At 40.2% G+C, this 15,493-nt stretch overlaps 1 protein-coding gene across 3 annotated transcripts in view; it reads right to left on the bottom strand.

Annotated features, from left to right (window-relative positions):
- Window positions 1-196: 196 nt before the first annotated feature.
- Window positions 197-15,493, bottom strand: part of LOC130906160 (uncharacterized) — a 100,853-nt gene continuing 85,556 nt past the window's right edge. For all 3 annotated transcript variants that reach the window (XM_057820151.1, XM_057820145.1, XM_057820152.1), the window contains one exon: window positions 197-4,062. In XM_057820151.1, the coding sequence (XP_057676134.1) occupies window positions 3,574-4,062 (489 nt within the window). In that variant the 3' untranslated portion in view covers window positions 197-3,573. The remainder of the gene's footprint in view (window positions 4,063-15,493) is intronic.

Below are 15,493 nucleotides of genomic sequence, written 5' to 3'. Positions count from 1 at the left end.
TTCTCACCCTATGTCTATAAGTGAAATAGCGTTGACTGTCCAAATGATCCATGAAAAAGAAGAAAATGCTTTGGTAAATTAAGATTGAAACAGTTTGAAAAAAGTAACATACATTTAATAATATACTTGTGAGCTATGTTGGACGCTGGGTGGTAAAAAGGAGAGATTCCTTAGTCAAAAAACACAAACATTATAATGTGCCACTTTATTAGAAAAGTAAAAATTCACTTTAATATTATATGAAGATTAATATAAAACATTACAATCTTTTGCATATCTGCACTGCCACGCTATCTTTTTCTGTGTATATTCTGTGTGTGTAATATATATATATATATATATATATATATATATATATATATATATATATGTATATACATACACACACACACATATATACTTTTCCAACTAAACAACCCTGTGCTTTTAGTACATACAACATTGGCTACAGCTCCAACATCAGTATTGGCCCATAACTATATCCGGAGACAATTAACAAATATCATCTGTATGTGCATGGACAGCAGAAAACAATTTGCATCCACAAATGACAATGTGTCTGTGATTACCAATTGACACCCTCAACAAAGATACTGCATACTTTACATTGTGACAACATCTGAACAGCAGCAGAGTATTTTACACATTTACATAGCCATACTATATTTGTGCAGCGAACTTCTGTGTCAATCTAAATAGAACAATGTTCAACAAAATAGATCGCATCAGTGCTTTGTTTCAAGAGAAAGATTTGGGGCCAATGTGACAGTCAGGGGAAAAGTAATAGGAGTGAGGGCCACGCAGCATTGTGTGAGAAGCTTCTCAGCTGTTTGCCATTTTTCATCTCAGACATTTGTTGGGCCAATGCTGCATCGTTATTATCAGCATGGGCAAAGCTTGACATTGACACTCTGGGAGTCCCTCAGAAGTGGACACCAAAAAGCCCTCCCCAGTACAGCTAGTGAATGAGATGAAGCTGAGCAAAGCAAGCTCTGTGTCCTATATTGGGGAGCGAACACAGCTGGGGTAGGGAGTATAAGCAGGGGCAAAAAGTGCTTCCTCCCCATAACTGGAAAAGCACATGGCTCAATGTTGCAGTGTGTGCTTCTCCATTTGTGTATATGTGTGCATTTGTGGAGGAGTAGGCGTGTCCATCAGGTCCGTGTCCATTTGCACTGATCCACATCCAGTTTCATGCTCAGGCTTCATCTCCCTCCCCCATTTAAAAATATAAACACAGTGGCCTAAAATCCCGGTGGCTTCAATTTTTCTTGTTCCTTTCCCTCTTCCTGGTTGCTGCCTTGTAGGGGGTGGGGGTGGGGGGGGGGTGCTTCTGTGCATTACACGGCAAAAAAGTACAACGAAATACTAACGAACAAGAGATTAATCAAGTACCACAATAATGGTTTCATATTAATATAATAATGCATGCACTTTTTGGATCAAGCAGGATAAATTGCACCAACACATACTCATTTCATGGCAGTGGCGTGAGCTATTCATTGTTTAAAAGGAGAGAAAAAAATGAACAGTGCAATAAAATACATTTGTGCATTTACTTTGACATACTTTCATTTCGAACATATGCTACTGAGTCAGAACTTTTAAGCATTTGTATGGTTTTCTCACAGTGAGATCACTTTTCTATGTCGCTCATCATTCTTGCCTCATGAACTTGCACCCATTTATTGAGCTTTTAAGTTTTCGTTCCATTCTCCATTCATTTTTGTTTATTTTTTTTAATGTTCCCCAAAGCTACATGAAAAAGACATTGTTTACAATGAAGGATGTGGGGGCCGGAGAACAGGCTGTGGAGAAGGCGAGGGGCAACCGTCCAAAAGACACTCCATGGGTGTTTTCTTGGGAGTAAAAGCTTGCTTTTGCTATTCCAACCACCAAACGATCGCCTGGAGAACGACCGAGCGCAGACAGCAAACCAGAACATTTACAGCATATTAATACAAAATATAAGGACAGCCATTCCTGTAGCCGTTGAGTGCGATAAAACAATGCTAAAATCACATTTAAAAGAAAAAAAAAGTTCATTTACTTGTGACAAAGTACAAATCATTCTTTTATACCCATACGAGAACGGTCTTGTCTTGTTAAATGTCACCTGTATTACTCTTGCTCAACAAACTGGCAACCACAGACCTGATCGCTTTACCCTGTAAAACTGCCAAGCACGCATGCATGGATGTGTGTGCGCATGTGAGAGAGGAAGGGGTGAGAGGGAGAGGGAAAAGAGAGAAAGAGAGATGTGTGTGTCATCATGCCTCTGGCTACAGATTGATGTTGATAAAATTTGAGTCTCAATTGTTAACTGGCCTGAGGATTATATTGTTAACCAAACCAAACACACAAGCAAAGCCAGAAAGGCTATTGCAGTGAATCTAAAATTTAAAAGTTAAGTTGACTATCCAAAACTGTCTTTGTGACTAGTCATAGCTCAATTTTAAGTAGTTTAGTAGACAATTGACTAAACTGACTTTTGCCATCTATAAGTAAAACATTTGTCTTTACATGTCTGCAAGCTCTACCAGTCAAAAATTATATTGTGGATATCCCAAATCTGTATATCTACAATTCATCTGCAGCTAACTGTAATTCAGATAGTGAGCATCTGCAACTAAAATGCAGATCTGTAATGAGAAATCCAAAGCATATAATGGCATTTTCCCAAGTAACTATGCATATATTTGACATTCCCAATTATTATTAGGAAGAATATTGTCTTGGATATCTTGAGTGTTGTTTTACAGATCTGTAACCCACAGTATATCCAGTAGTACTGTTAAATGATCAAAGAAGTTGCCCAGGAGGACTGCTACTGATAGCAGTTTGTAAAATAGACCAGCCTTCACTAGTCTTCACTTAATTTGAGTTTGAGCAGGCTGACAAACGACTGGCCTTTGTTTGTACAAAACGACACAGCTCTCTCTGCCAGGCAACAGGTCAGTATGCGCAGGGAACCTGTTACTGTTTGCTTAGGTTGAGCTGAGCTCCAAAAATCTCTGTGACATCCATCTGCTTATGTTACATAAGTGCCCCCAGGTTTAGGTGTGCATGTTTGTGTGTGTGCGTGTGCGTATACGCATGGCAACTCGCACTGTGGCCTCCTTCTTCTAATATAGCCAGCATAATTGCTACTGCACTCTGTGGTTTGCACAAAACATGCATTTACATTTTCAATACATGTCCGATGTGCTCAAATTGTGAGTTACATTACAACAAATTAAAGTTTGGTCATACAAAAATAAAGATATGATGGAAAATGACGACCATGAATGAGATTAAAGTCACTGATACAGTATGTCTGAAAAAGAGTATTCCAGTTTTCTTTTCTTTTTGAGGAAATATGTTGGTCCTTTTAGGGTTGAGGCTGGTTCTGAACTACAGACCAATGAAGTAAAGTCTGAACCTGGATTTAAACCCTGTTTGTACCTGATGTCAACACAAATTTGATCGTCATTTCATTTATCTGGAGAAGTCAGAGTACGTTTAGTATGTACAAAAACCTCATGGCAAGTTAACAGGACAGTCCCTGTCGTGATCTTTCCGCATGTTTGCAAGCTACAGACCAGTGACATACATCTCCATTCCATCATTGAATGTGAAGATGGTGGTGGTGCTGGAGCTATTGCCTCCTTTTACATCGCTGATGGTCTCATAGAAGTTATCTCCCCCAGGTAGGCCTCGAACAGGCAGGGGGTTGGATGCTGAGCCCTGAGGTGCAGCTGATGGTGCCTGTTGCTTCTTCCTCTTAAGGGTAGCATTACTAGCCGCTGCGCTATTATTGCCGCCGACTTGCTCGCGTTTACGGTGACTGTCAATGGTGGCGTACGCAGGGTCAGCCTCCGCCGCCATACACTTGGGCCAGACCCTGTCTCCTGTGGGCTCATAGCACGGCTCCTCCTGGGATCGTGCCTGCCCCTGGACCCCTCGGCCGCGTCCCTTTGCTCTATCCCCACCAAATGAGCGTGGAAGGGTCTTTGCTCCATTGCCATCCATGGGATTCTTTTTCCTCTGGGTTTTGCACACAATGGAGTATGTGTCAGCAATCTGACAACACAAAAATGAGAGTTAATTGTACTGTGCTATGGATGAATGACTCTATAAGTGAACAAACGATACACTGTACTGACACTCTGGTTCATCCAAAAGATTTTTCTGTTGGTGGAGTCAGCACATCACTCATCTAGTATCGTTAACACTCTACCACACCACACTCATTTAAGCCGGCTGTTAATCACCTTTAAATTGATGTTTCGACCAAACATACTTCTTGGAATTATGGCCAAAAGACTCAGCCTTTCTTTCATCAAACTGTTAAAAACTTTTTGCTCAAGTAGTCAAGGTGACAGAATTATAAACAATTTTAAATAATTGACAATGTTAACAGAAACCATTTAGACTTCTAGAAAACTAAAATGTTTTGAAAAGCCTACTAAAACATCTAAACATCCCAGGCGTTTACATGGTGACGTTCTGAGAAAACGGTTCCATCTTGGTTCTGTCTCCATTTAAACAATGTCGCAATTCCGAGTGAAAACGATGTCATATTCATGCCACGCCCTGGGGGTCAGTGCAGTTTTACAAGTCGACAGCCAATGACGCACTTCCTTGACAACAACCTCTTCAGCCTGAAAGACAGCATACCCACCTATTCGAAGCAATGGCTCCCACGCTTTTTTCTTTTGCTCCAAAAGGCACAAAAATAGGCTGTATTGGCACCATGGAAAAAGTGCTTAGAAAATAGATTTCGTTCCACTGAAATGGATCTACATGACCGCTGCATTATAATATACATACGTTGCTAACTAGTACCAAAAAAAAAGTTCTACTCACGGTTTCCAGTCATTTTTTAGTAATTAGCGTTTTTGTGTCGGTCTTTTTTTTCCCCGTGGCGCAGTGATATTGATACGGCGGAGTCGTATCGTCAGTGTGTGAAGCCATTTTAGGTCACGTGCACCAATAGGAGACGAGGATTGTTGCTATGGGTTTGGAAAACAAACAACATGGCGGCGACCGTGTCAAGCTACGACACGAGCGAAGATGAACAAAAGATAAGAAAACCGCATTCGAAATGTAGTCAAAAGGCATGGAAACGATGCTATATTCATCTCTCATCTGTCCAAGGGCGAAAAAGGGCAGGAATTTGGCCGAAACGGCATGCAACTTGCTAAGCCTTCGTGGCTACGTCAGACAATGGCTTTCTCTCCAGGCTCCGTCGAAGGATCCTGCTGAAAATTCGTCGACTGGGATTTTTAACGACATTGACTCCAGGTAAGCCACACACACGCCTTTTGTTGTGAATAACTATGGGAGTTGGGGGGCTTCTGGTCAGATCACATATGTAGTTAAGACTTGCAATGTGAGTTCTGGGCTGTAGCGGTCATTATTATGATGTTAGATTGTTAACTTTGAGCAAAAAGTTTAGCTTGACAGATAACATAGGTTTTTCATAGCATTTAGTTTGTTTAAACTGTAGTTCCAAAAACCTATTTGATAATATTATTCAGGAAAAAATGGCAGAATAGACAAGCCTAGATAATTTGAATTGGAAGATTATGTAAATATGATATACATGAAACAGTTCACACATGGTTTATGTGTGTGTGCGTGTTTTTCAGAACTGAAACACCCTTCACTGACAGCTACAACTTCTTCTATGGGACTGTCGTCCATTAAAAGATTAGAGTTGACCAGGATCTGCTGCGAATGGACAAGCTTGTGGAAATATGGCTTTATTGGGACCATGGAAAAAGTGCTTAGAAAATGGATTTCATTCCACTACGCTGGATCTAGGCGTTCAAAGCATTTTTTCTAAGCCAATACCCTTCTAACTTAGTCACCAGCCAGAAATGTATTTTGATGTGAATACACAAAAATACAGATCTAGTGTTGCTGTTTTTGCTTGTTTTAAGTGTTATATTAATTCTGGCAACACAAAATCTTTATCAAATGTCATAAACACATCTACCAAACATTTGAAACAAGTATTGGTGCCTTAGTATACACATAGGTGAATTCATGTAAATGAAATGAAATGAAATAAAATCAAATGCAAATGTAGCTAATTTCTTGAAGGAAACACTCCAACATTAATGATTTGCACCCAGAACAATGAAATATATATTGAATTAAGCTAAAGGCTTATGTATCATATATTAAAAATATCACAACCTACTATGCAATGAAATATGTAAAATAAAAAATGCACACCATGATCATAAATGGCTGAAAATCAACCGAATTGCTACCACACCCTCCTAAATGTGAATCATGGCAAAAATGGAATAAGACAAAAAATTATAGGGTGATCAAAAAATAATGTGCCAAAATCATAAGGTGATACTTAAAAAATAAAAGACATCACAAAAGAAGTGATGGACACGTGTTGAAGATAACTTCCAAGTTTTATTTCATGTTTCACAAGTGCTCAAATGTGAGCACACCCAGCAGCACGGACAAAATCAAGCCACGATGAGAATTCCTCTCAAACTTGTGCATGTCGCAGTTATTGTCTTGATTGCAACTGTTGTTCGATATTTCACATCATCAGTACTTGCTGGACGTGTTGGTATGTTAAAGACAAAGTTCATTATCCATCTTTATGGCACATAACGTATGTCATACACTAAGTGTATGTTCCACCACTTCCAGCAAATATTGATGACATGAAAGATCGAATAACAGACTATATCAACGCGGGAGGGAGGAATTCTCATGTCAACTTGGATGTTGTCCATGCTGCTGGTGATGGCCATATTTGAATACTATGAAAACATGAAATTGAACATAGTTACTTCCTACATCTGTCCAAGGTGGAGTTTTTTTTTTTTTTTAATGTTTTTTGTTTTTGACATGGCATTACGATTTTGGCACAGCCTTATTTAATCACACTGTATATACACAAAAGGTTGGAATCATTCAAGTATGGTACTGTTGGTACACAACATTTATTTAAACATGGAAGTGTCTCATACTATAAAAATACACATACAAATATTGAAAAACGAATTAAAAAAAAATATATATAGAAATAAAAAATAGTAAAACTGTACATGACAACATTACTCCTCAAAATCGCTTTCATCAAAGTCATCAGCCCATCCAAGTGTCTTCTGTTTCTTTGGAAACATTCTCGCATGCTTGGCACCAATACAAATCAGTACAAGAAAGTTTTGCAGACATATGGGAACATCTTCCCGTGTCACAATTGGTTACCTTTCAACTACAGTTGACTACTTGCAAAACAGTATCAGGGGCAGGATTTTTAGTCATCCATGTCACTGCCAACTGCCCATCCTCAATGTCCCACCCATTCCCAATGGGTGAAGGGGCACACATTTTACCTGTCAGACAACGTTTCATGATTGCTGCTTGATAGTTTGCTGTCCTGCAATGTTGGTACAGAGCATCAGTTTTTGGGGGAATAGAATGTTCTGGCAAGATTGACGAGGCCATACAGAAAAATCTGCATTTGGCATCATTTTTGGAATATAACTGGCCAAACAGGTGGCACACGTATTTCCACAACGTGTTAAATGTTTGTAGGTCAAGTTTAAAACTGCTGCCCAGCTTTGCAAACCCAGTCAGGTACTCTTTTTTTATGACGTGCAAAAGAATTTTTTCCCCCCCTTTGCCATGAAAGGCACAAGCAGAGTCACAACCTGTGAATGTATGGATGCCAATGAGTGCTAAACACACACTAGTGCCAGGAGCTGCAGAGACCTCAGAGACGTCAGTCCTCGTTCTGTTGCCTCCTCCTGTGAAAAAATGCATTTTACACTGTAAATCTATCTGCAGACTTACAGCAATCACTGCCACGTCAGTATCAGGGCTTTTATTGACTACAGCTTGATGTTCTTGAGCCAGAAGGTTTATTTAACCATCGTCACCCATAACAGGTATGCAATAAAAAGTTCTACTGGATTCACTTTCTATACACTGTACATACATTTTATAACAAAGTAGTATTGATATCTGGGCTAAAAAATGGCATCGTTACAACACTAGTTTAAATAAGATTTTTGTGAGCATAGGTTAATAACAATTAACCTTGTAGCAAAGGCGTGCGTGTGGCTTACCTGTAGTGAATGTCGTTAAAAATCCCAGTCGACGCATTTTCAGCAATATCCTTCGACGGAGCCTGGGGATAAAGCCATTGTCTGACGCAACCACGCGGCTCTGCACGTTTTTTCCAAATTCCTGCCCTTTTTCGCCCTTGGACAGTTGAGAGATGCATATAGCATCGTTTCGATGCCTTTTGACTAAATTTCGAATGCGGTTTTCTTATCTTTTGTTCATCTTCGCTCGTGTCGTAGTTTGACACGGTCGCCGCCATGTTGTTTGTTTTCCAAACCCATAGCAACAATCCTCGTCTCCTATTGGTGCACGTGACCTAAAATGGCTTCACACACTGACGATACGACTCCGCCGTATCAATATCACTGCGCCACGGGGGAAAAAAAGACCGACATAAAAACGCTAATTACTAAAAAATGACTGGAAACCGTGAGTAGAACTTTTTTTTGGGTACTAATTAGCAACGTATGTAAATTACAATGCAGAGGTTATGTAGATCCACTTTAGTGGAACGAACCAACACAATTTTCGCTCAGCCAATACAGCCTAAAAGGCGAACGTAAAATATATTTTAAATTAAAAATATGATAAAAACACTACATTAAGCCAACGTTCTACCACGTCTACTGTTTTGTATATTTAGTGCCGGCGACTTTGCATGCCCAAAGTGACGTGTGCGAGTGCTGACGTCATCGGAGTGAGAGCATTCCATTCATATGGTTGTGGAGCAATCCCCGGCATCAAACCGTTCTGCTTTGGAGGCCGGAATCAAAAGTTTGCATCTTCGCCTTCCATTTTCACTGTCACCGTGTTAAAGCGAGGCCATTCTGCAATACAATTAGGGATGGGAATTGATAGGATTTTTCCGATTCCGATTCCATTATCGATAATAACGATTCGATTCTTTATCGATTCTTTTATCGATTCTAATTTGGGGAAAAAGAAGAACAAACATTTTGATTGGCATCTAGTTTTTTTAATCAGAAGTCACAACCTTACAAACTCACAACGAGGTGAAAAGAGGCCTAAAGCCTCGATAACTGTTACTGTGGCAATATGTAACTGTGGCAAATAGACAAGAATGAGTAACATTTTACCGAAACATTTTTCTAATAGAAATAAAAAATCCTCCTTTTTAAAATGACATATGAGCAGATAGCACTCAAAAATAATAATAAAGATGCATACTTTCAGATACAACAGAACAGTAAGTAGTGCAAATGTGCAAAATTAACAATTCTTTTGCTGAAAAATAAGCATGTCTGCTTTTTCAGGCAGGATACGTGATCTTTCTGGACTTATGGTGTCTCCAGCAGTGGAGAACACCATCTCAGATGGGGTGGAGAAAGCCTGCACACACAGAAAGTGTTCAGCTAGTCCAGAGAGCAGGGGCAGAGTATCTCTTTTGTTGTCCCAAATATTAACAAGTTTATAATTAGGTTGGTGTAATTACATAAGGACGGTTGGATCTCATGCAATATAAGAGGAATTTTAGCACAATCCTCCGTTAACTTGGATTTGTTAACTTCCTAGACATACAGTAGTTGGGGTACTCTATAGAAAGGCCTTTTGATACTGAGTAGAATAAAAGTGGTTCGGGACCAATCCTATCTCGAATTACGGGCGAAAATATGCTGATTGGGTGTAGTCGTCAGGTGCATTTCGGGAAGTAATTTGGAACATCCACTTCCGGTAGTTGTAGCAACACAAAAATACCACCATCGGATGCGGAGGTATATACTTTTGTGTGAAATCAATAGTCAGATTGGCCCTACGACCCAACAAATTCAAATTATTCAGAAAATTTGATGATTTGTGGACTACCGACCGTAATGAGTATTTTAATTGCTGTTAAAAGTTGTTTAGAATTATTTTAGACGAATATATATTATATTTTTCTTATATTCCACGAGGAATACGATAGACCCATTAATAGACATTTTTTGAAAAAAATCACTATTTCTTTAAGTAGTCTCATGAATAATGACCTGGCCTGTGAAAATCAATGCTAAATCACACGACGACAACTCTCCAGATTAGACTTGGCGAGTGGTCACTCTTTGAATAATCACGTAGACTTAGTTCCTGAATCGAGCGTGTGTAACATGCGTAAATTACCTGACAAAATTCGTGCTGGTTGGAATCCAGAAGAGAATTTTTAGATAAACTGCCAAGCGATTCCATGGAATTGAAACGCACAGAACCGGTTCTCTATAGGAACCGGTTCTCGATTCCCATCCCTAAATACAATCATTGCGTTTCTTGGTGTTGCAGCGTCACCATGTAAACAGCCCCTTTATTTAGTGTTTATCAGGCACTTCAAGTGGTAGCAAGTGTCAGCTTATCTTAGTTGAAATGTTTGAATGTGTACGTTAAAATTCGGACCACCAGTGGACTGTATGCGTGTTTCATAAATTCACCTATGCACAATTTTTTGCCTGAGGAGCCTGTCTTTAGCTATTCATGTGGAAACTCACCAATATCATATATTTTTGGATCGTACCATTTACACACATTGGTTTCGATGCACCGAGATTATTTTACAGCTTGTATACTGATTATGGATAGCTATAAAATTAACATTTAAAGTTGTGTGTCACTGTCTACAGATATTGAATTGTCAATTTCGCACATGATAAACGACAAAAGCTACAGTGAGTCACAATTAAACACCCACTGTCCTCGTTAATAATGTTCCAAGGTCTCTTGGAAATTTGTTTGGAACTAATACAAATAATAGTAATAATAACTGCGGCCAAATGAATGCCTTGCAAAGCAGTACAATCAGGGGTGAAAGTGAGCCGGAACGAGCCGATCGGCGTTCCACCATGAAATATGGAAGCGGAACGCCATTCCGGCATATGGTGCTCTGATCCCAAAAATATGACGGCAACTGTCGAAACCCCATGTTTAAAAAAAACCCTGCCACGCTGCCACACCCGCATCTCCAATAAGAACAATCTACTAACGTCAGATTTACATACACATGTGTTAACAACAACCCTAATAAAGAGCTTGTGTCACGTAATCAGTTTCCACCGATATTCATTATTCACTTATTTCTTCTACGTAGTTCATCCAATCTCTGTTTCTGACATGTCGCGTCACTGAACACATGCAGGCAGAAAAAAAAAAGCGGCGCGGTGGCTGAGTGGTTAGCACGTCCGCCTCACAGTTCTGAGATCAAGGGTTCTTGTAATTGTCAACATGGGTAAACCTCAACCATGAGAGACGGAATGTGGAAAAAAAACAGAAAATCACATTGTTTGATTTTTAAAGAATTGATTTCCAAATTAGAGTGGAAAATAAGTATTTGGTCACCTACACACAAGCAAGATTTCTGGCTGTCAAAGAGGTTTAACTTCTTCTACCGAGGTCTAACGAAGCTCCACTCGTTACCTGTACTAATGGCACCTGTTTTTACTCATTATCGGTATAAAAGACACCTGTCCACAATCTCAGTCAGTCACACTCCAAACTCCACTATGGCCAAGACCAAAGAGCTGTCGAAGGACACCAGAGACAAAATTGTAGACCTGCACCAGGCTGGGAAGACTGAATCTGCAATAGGTAAAACGCTTGGTGTAAAGAAATCAACTGTGGGAGCAATTATTAGAAAATGGAAGACATACAAGAGCACTGATAATCTCCCTCGATCTGGGGCTCCATGCAAGATCTCACCCTGTGGCGTCGAAATGATAACAAGAACGGTGAGCAAAAATCCCAGAACCACACGGGGGCGACCTGGTGAATGACCTACAGAGAACTGGGACCACAGTAACAAAGGCTACTATCAGTAACACAATGCGCCGCCAGGGACTCAAATCCTGCACTGCCAGACGTGTCCCCCTGCTGAAGCCAGTACACGTCCAGGCCCGTCTGCGGTTCACTAGAGAGCATTTGGATGATCCAGAAGAGGATTGGGAGAATGTGTTATGGTCAGATGAAACCAAAATAAAACTTTTTTGTAGAAACACAGGTTCTCGTGTTTGGAGGAGAAAGAATACTAAATTGCATCCGAAGAACACCATACCCACTGTGAAGCATGGCGGTGGAAACATCATGCTTTGGGGCTGTTTTTCTGCAAAGCGACCAGGAAGACTGATCTGTGTAAAGGAAAGAATGAATGGGGCCATGTATCTAGAGATTTTGGGTGAAAATCTCCTTCCATCAGCAAGGGCATTGAAGATGAGACGTGGCTGGGTCTTTCAGCATGACAATGATCCCAAACACACAGCCAGGGCAACAAAGGAGTGGCTTCGTAAGAAGTATTTCAAGGTCCTGGAGTGGCCTAGCCAGTCTTCAGATCTCAACCCCATAGAAAATCTGTGGAGGGAGTTGAAAGTCCGTGTTGCCCAACGACAGCCCCAAAAAGTCACTGCCCTAGATCCGCATGGAGAAATGGGCCAAAATACCAGCAACAGTGTGTGAAAAGCTTGTGAAGAGTTACAGAAAGCGTTTGGCCTCTGTTATTGCCAACAAAGGGTACATAACAAAGTATTGAGATGAACTTTTGGTATTGACCAAATACTTATTTTCCACCATGATTTGCAAATAAATTCTTTAAAAATCAAACAATGTGATTTTCTGTTTTTTTTTTTTTCACATTCTGTCTCTCATGGGTGAGGTTTACCCATGTTGACAATTACAGGCCTCTCTTATATTTTCAAGTGGGAGAACTTGCACAATTAGTGGTTGATTAAATACTTATTTGCCCCACTGAATATACATATAATTCATCTTAATATTTTAATATCAATTCTGTGTTTTTGATGATTTAGGGAAAGCTCCTGTAAATAAACTGACTTGGCTTGACACTAGTTTTTCAAATTCCCTTCACATGCTCAACTACGTGAATACATTAAGCTCACACATGCAAACACGGGACATGTCCAGTATGCAAGCACCCACATCTACAATCGCCATGCCTGGTTTAAGGCAAATAAAATGTGAGCAAAGTCCATTCGCGAACATCACTGAGCAGATTTTTTCTGTCAGCGGGTTGGATGGCGTCCAGATCTTTCACACCGTTGCTTGCTGTTCTGCTGCCAAAGCACTTGTGAAACTTTAACAGGTCTATCCACTGCTAGACTGATGCTGATTCTCCGTCTAAACCTTGCCAGTGCGATAACACAGTTTACTCTGTCTTATCCGACCCTGTCAAAATAGGTCAGGTTACAGCACAGAGCAAACACAGAGCCACTCTCACACCCACACTATCAGGCTAACAAACACTTTCTGTACACCTTCAATTAGTAATCTTAATGTTTTTGCTAATTGTAACCAGAGTTGAAAGTGTCTAGAATTTCTTGCCGGATCTCCCTAACATAAAGTTCGACTCGGACACCTTTTTTTTCTTTTATCAGGGGTGTGTGTGTGTGTGTGTGTGTGTGTGGGGGGGGGGGGGGGGGGGTCCCTATATGACTGTGCGCGAATGGTAGTCCTTCTGCAATTATCTGGCAACCGATTCAGAGTGTCAACTGCACTACCCATAGTGAGCTGGGATTGGCTCCAGCGCCCCTGTGACCCTCGTGAGGATAAGCGGCTCAGAAAATGAATGAATGAATGAAAGGTTTCACACATGCATTAGGCTGCTGCATTACAGTGGAACAAGGGATAAATGACAACCTGATTTCCATTCAAAATTGTATTTTCTTCACTGATTTACAATATTCCATCTAAAACGCCATCTAATTTTTATTTTCCCTAATTCCCTCAATTTTAAAAGAAAAACCTTACCAAAAGCTGAACATTGGCCACGTTTACATAGACACATTTGTTCGGATAAAAAGCCTGCTCAGAATGAAATGCTTCATGTATACAACCCCATTCAGAATATTCTTACCCAATCAAGCCCACTCATAATCCGATCGGCGTGCATGAAAACAGTTTATTCCAAAATTTCGGAACAATCCGTCTTTACGGCGCATGTCTGTGATATCAGTATACCCATTTCTGTTTCTGCTGGAAGCTAGTAGAATCACAGCAAGCGGAAGACCAGGCGGGTCTAAGACTGAACTGGTCTGTCTCAAAGACTAACACTTTGCTGGAGATATTAGAAGATTTCGCAATTTTAAAAAGCCCTGACAAGAGAAAAATGGGAAAAATATGCAAAATAACATTTAAAGCAGAAAGGGAAGTCGCTCCAGCTTGTTCTTCTTCTATTACTATTTCCGGTATATTTGGTCACTCTGCGCATGTCAAAATTATTTGTTCAACCGTGTCCATGAAAATAGTGTATCCGGTTATAATTTTTATCCGAATGTTGATGAATCTGTGATCAAGAACTACCTGAAACACACACATTTAATTGGCTAAAATATTTCTGGGATTTAAAAATGTCTGCTCACTGCAACTTTGCCTAGTTTCGGGAAATATTGGCCTTCGTTGATGTTTTCCCAACTATTTTGTAGTAGAAAAATTAAACTTATTTTTAAAATTCCTAAACAAGATATTTACTGCTAGAATGTGGTTTTTTAAAAGGACGTACAATTCTTTTAAGTTACATACAAAGGAACGGAACAAATAAATTTGCAATTCAAGACACAGCTTCAATTTGAGTTTGAGTGTAATTACCGCTTCCTGCTTCTTTTTAAAACTGGTTCTGCAACCTACCCCTACAAATCTCTTTTGTGACCTTTTTGGATACACAAAGACCAAGGCATGTGAGTGTACACAAACGGTGTAGCGCACATGTCTGAGCGAACGCATGTGCTGTTTGTGCACACCGAGTTTGCAACATCGCACAACAGAGGAAGGAAGTCACAAGACGGTGGGGATTTCAGAACTGGGACGCAGCTGTTGAGGAAGCCTGCGTATTGTATGTTGTCTTTTCCCCTCCCCTCTGCCTGTGTTCTTTCTGTTATGTTTCTCCTGCAGAAGACACAAATTATACAGGCAGCTACAAACTGCAAACTGGGTAACGTAGAAGTGAACAACTCAGGGAAAGAAATCAAAACAGACAACGAAATTGATATATTAGCACCACATGCAGTCAAGGCCAGCGGCTCTGTAGCCAACAGTAGACTAACCTTACTGTATAATCTTGTAAAAGCTTTACCTGACTCTCCAACTTATCTAACTCTTGATTTACAAGTTTTAGAGGGAGAAAAACACCCCCGGCTGATTGCATTTGTTCAGACTTTAACAGACAGTCGTCGATCAGGTTAGAACTACCACAGGAACATCATGTATGACTGTTTCCCGACTGCTAGTAGCTCTTACTGTGCTGCATGAGAGCACAGAAAAAGAAAGAGCGGATTGAGAGTGGATTAATGGGGGAGGAGCTGTTTTATGTGGAAGCAGATGCGGTGGGATATGTGACATTGAGACATGATTGGACAGCTCAGACTTCCTGCTCTCGCCACCAGATATCTCCTCCATATATAATTATGAAGAATAG

The sequence above is a fragment of the Corythoichthys intestinalis genome, chromosome 2, assembly GCF_030265065.1.
Source record: "Corythoichthys intestinalis isolate RoL2023-P3 chromosome 2, ASM3026506v1, whole genome shotgun sequence".
Taxonomy (NCBI): Eukaryota; Metazoa; Chordata; class Actinopteri; order Syngnathiformes; family Syngnathidae; genus Corythoichthys; species Corythoichthys intestinalis.
This window is presented reverse-complemented; position numbering and strand designations above follow the sequence as displayed.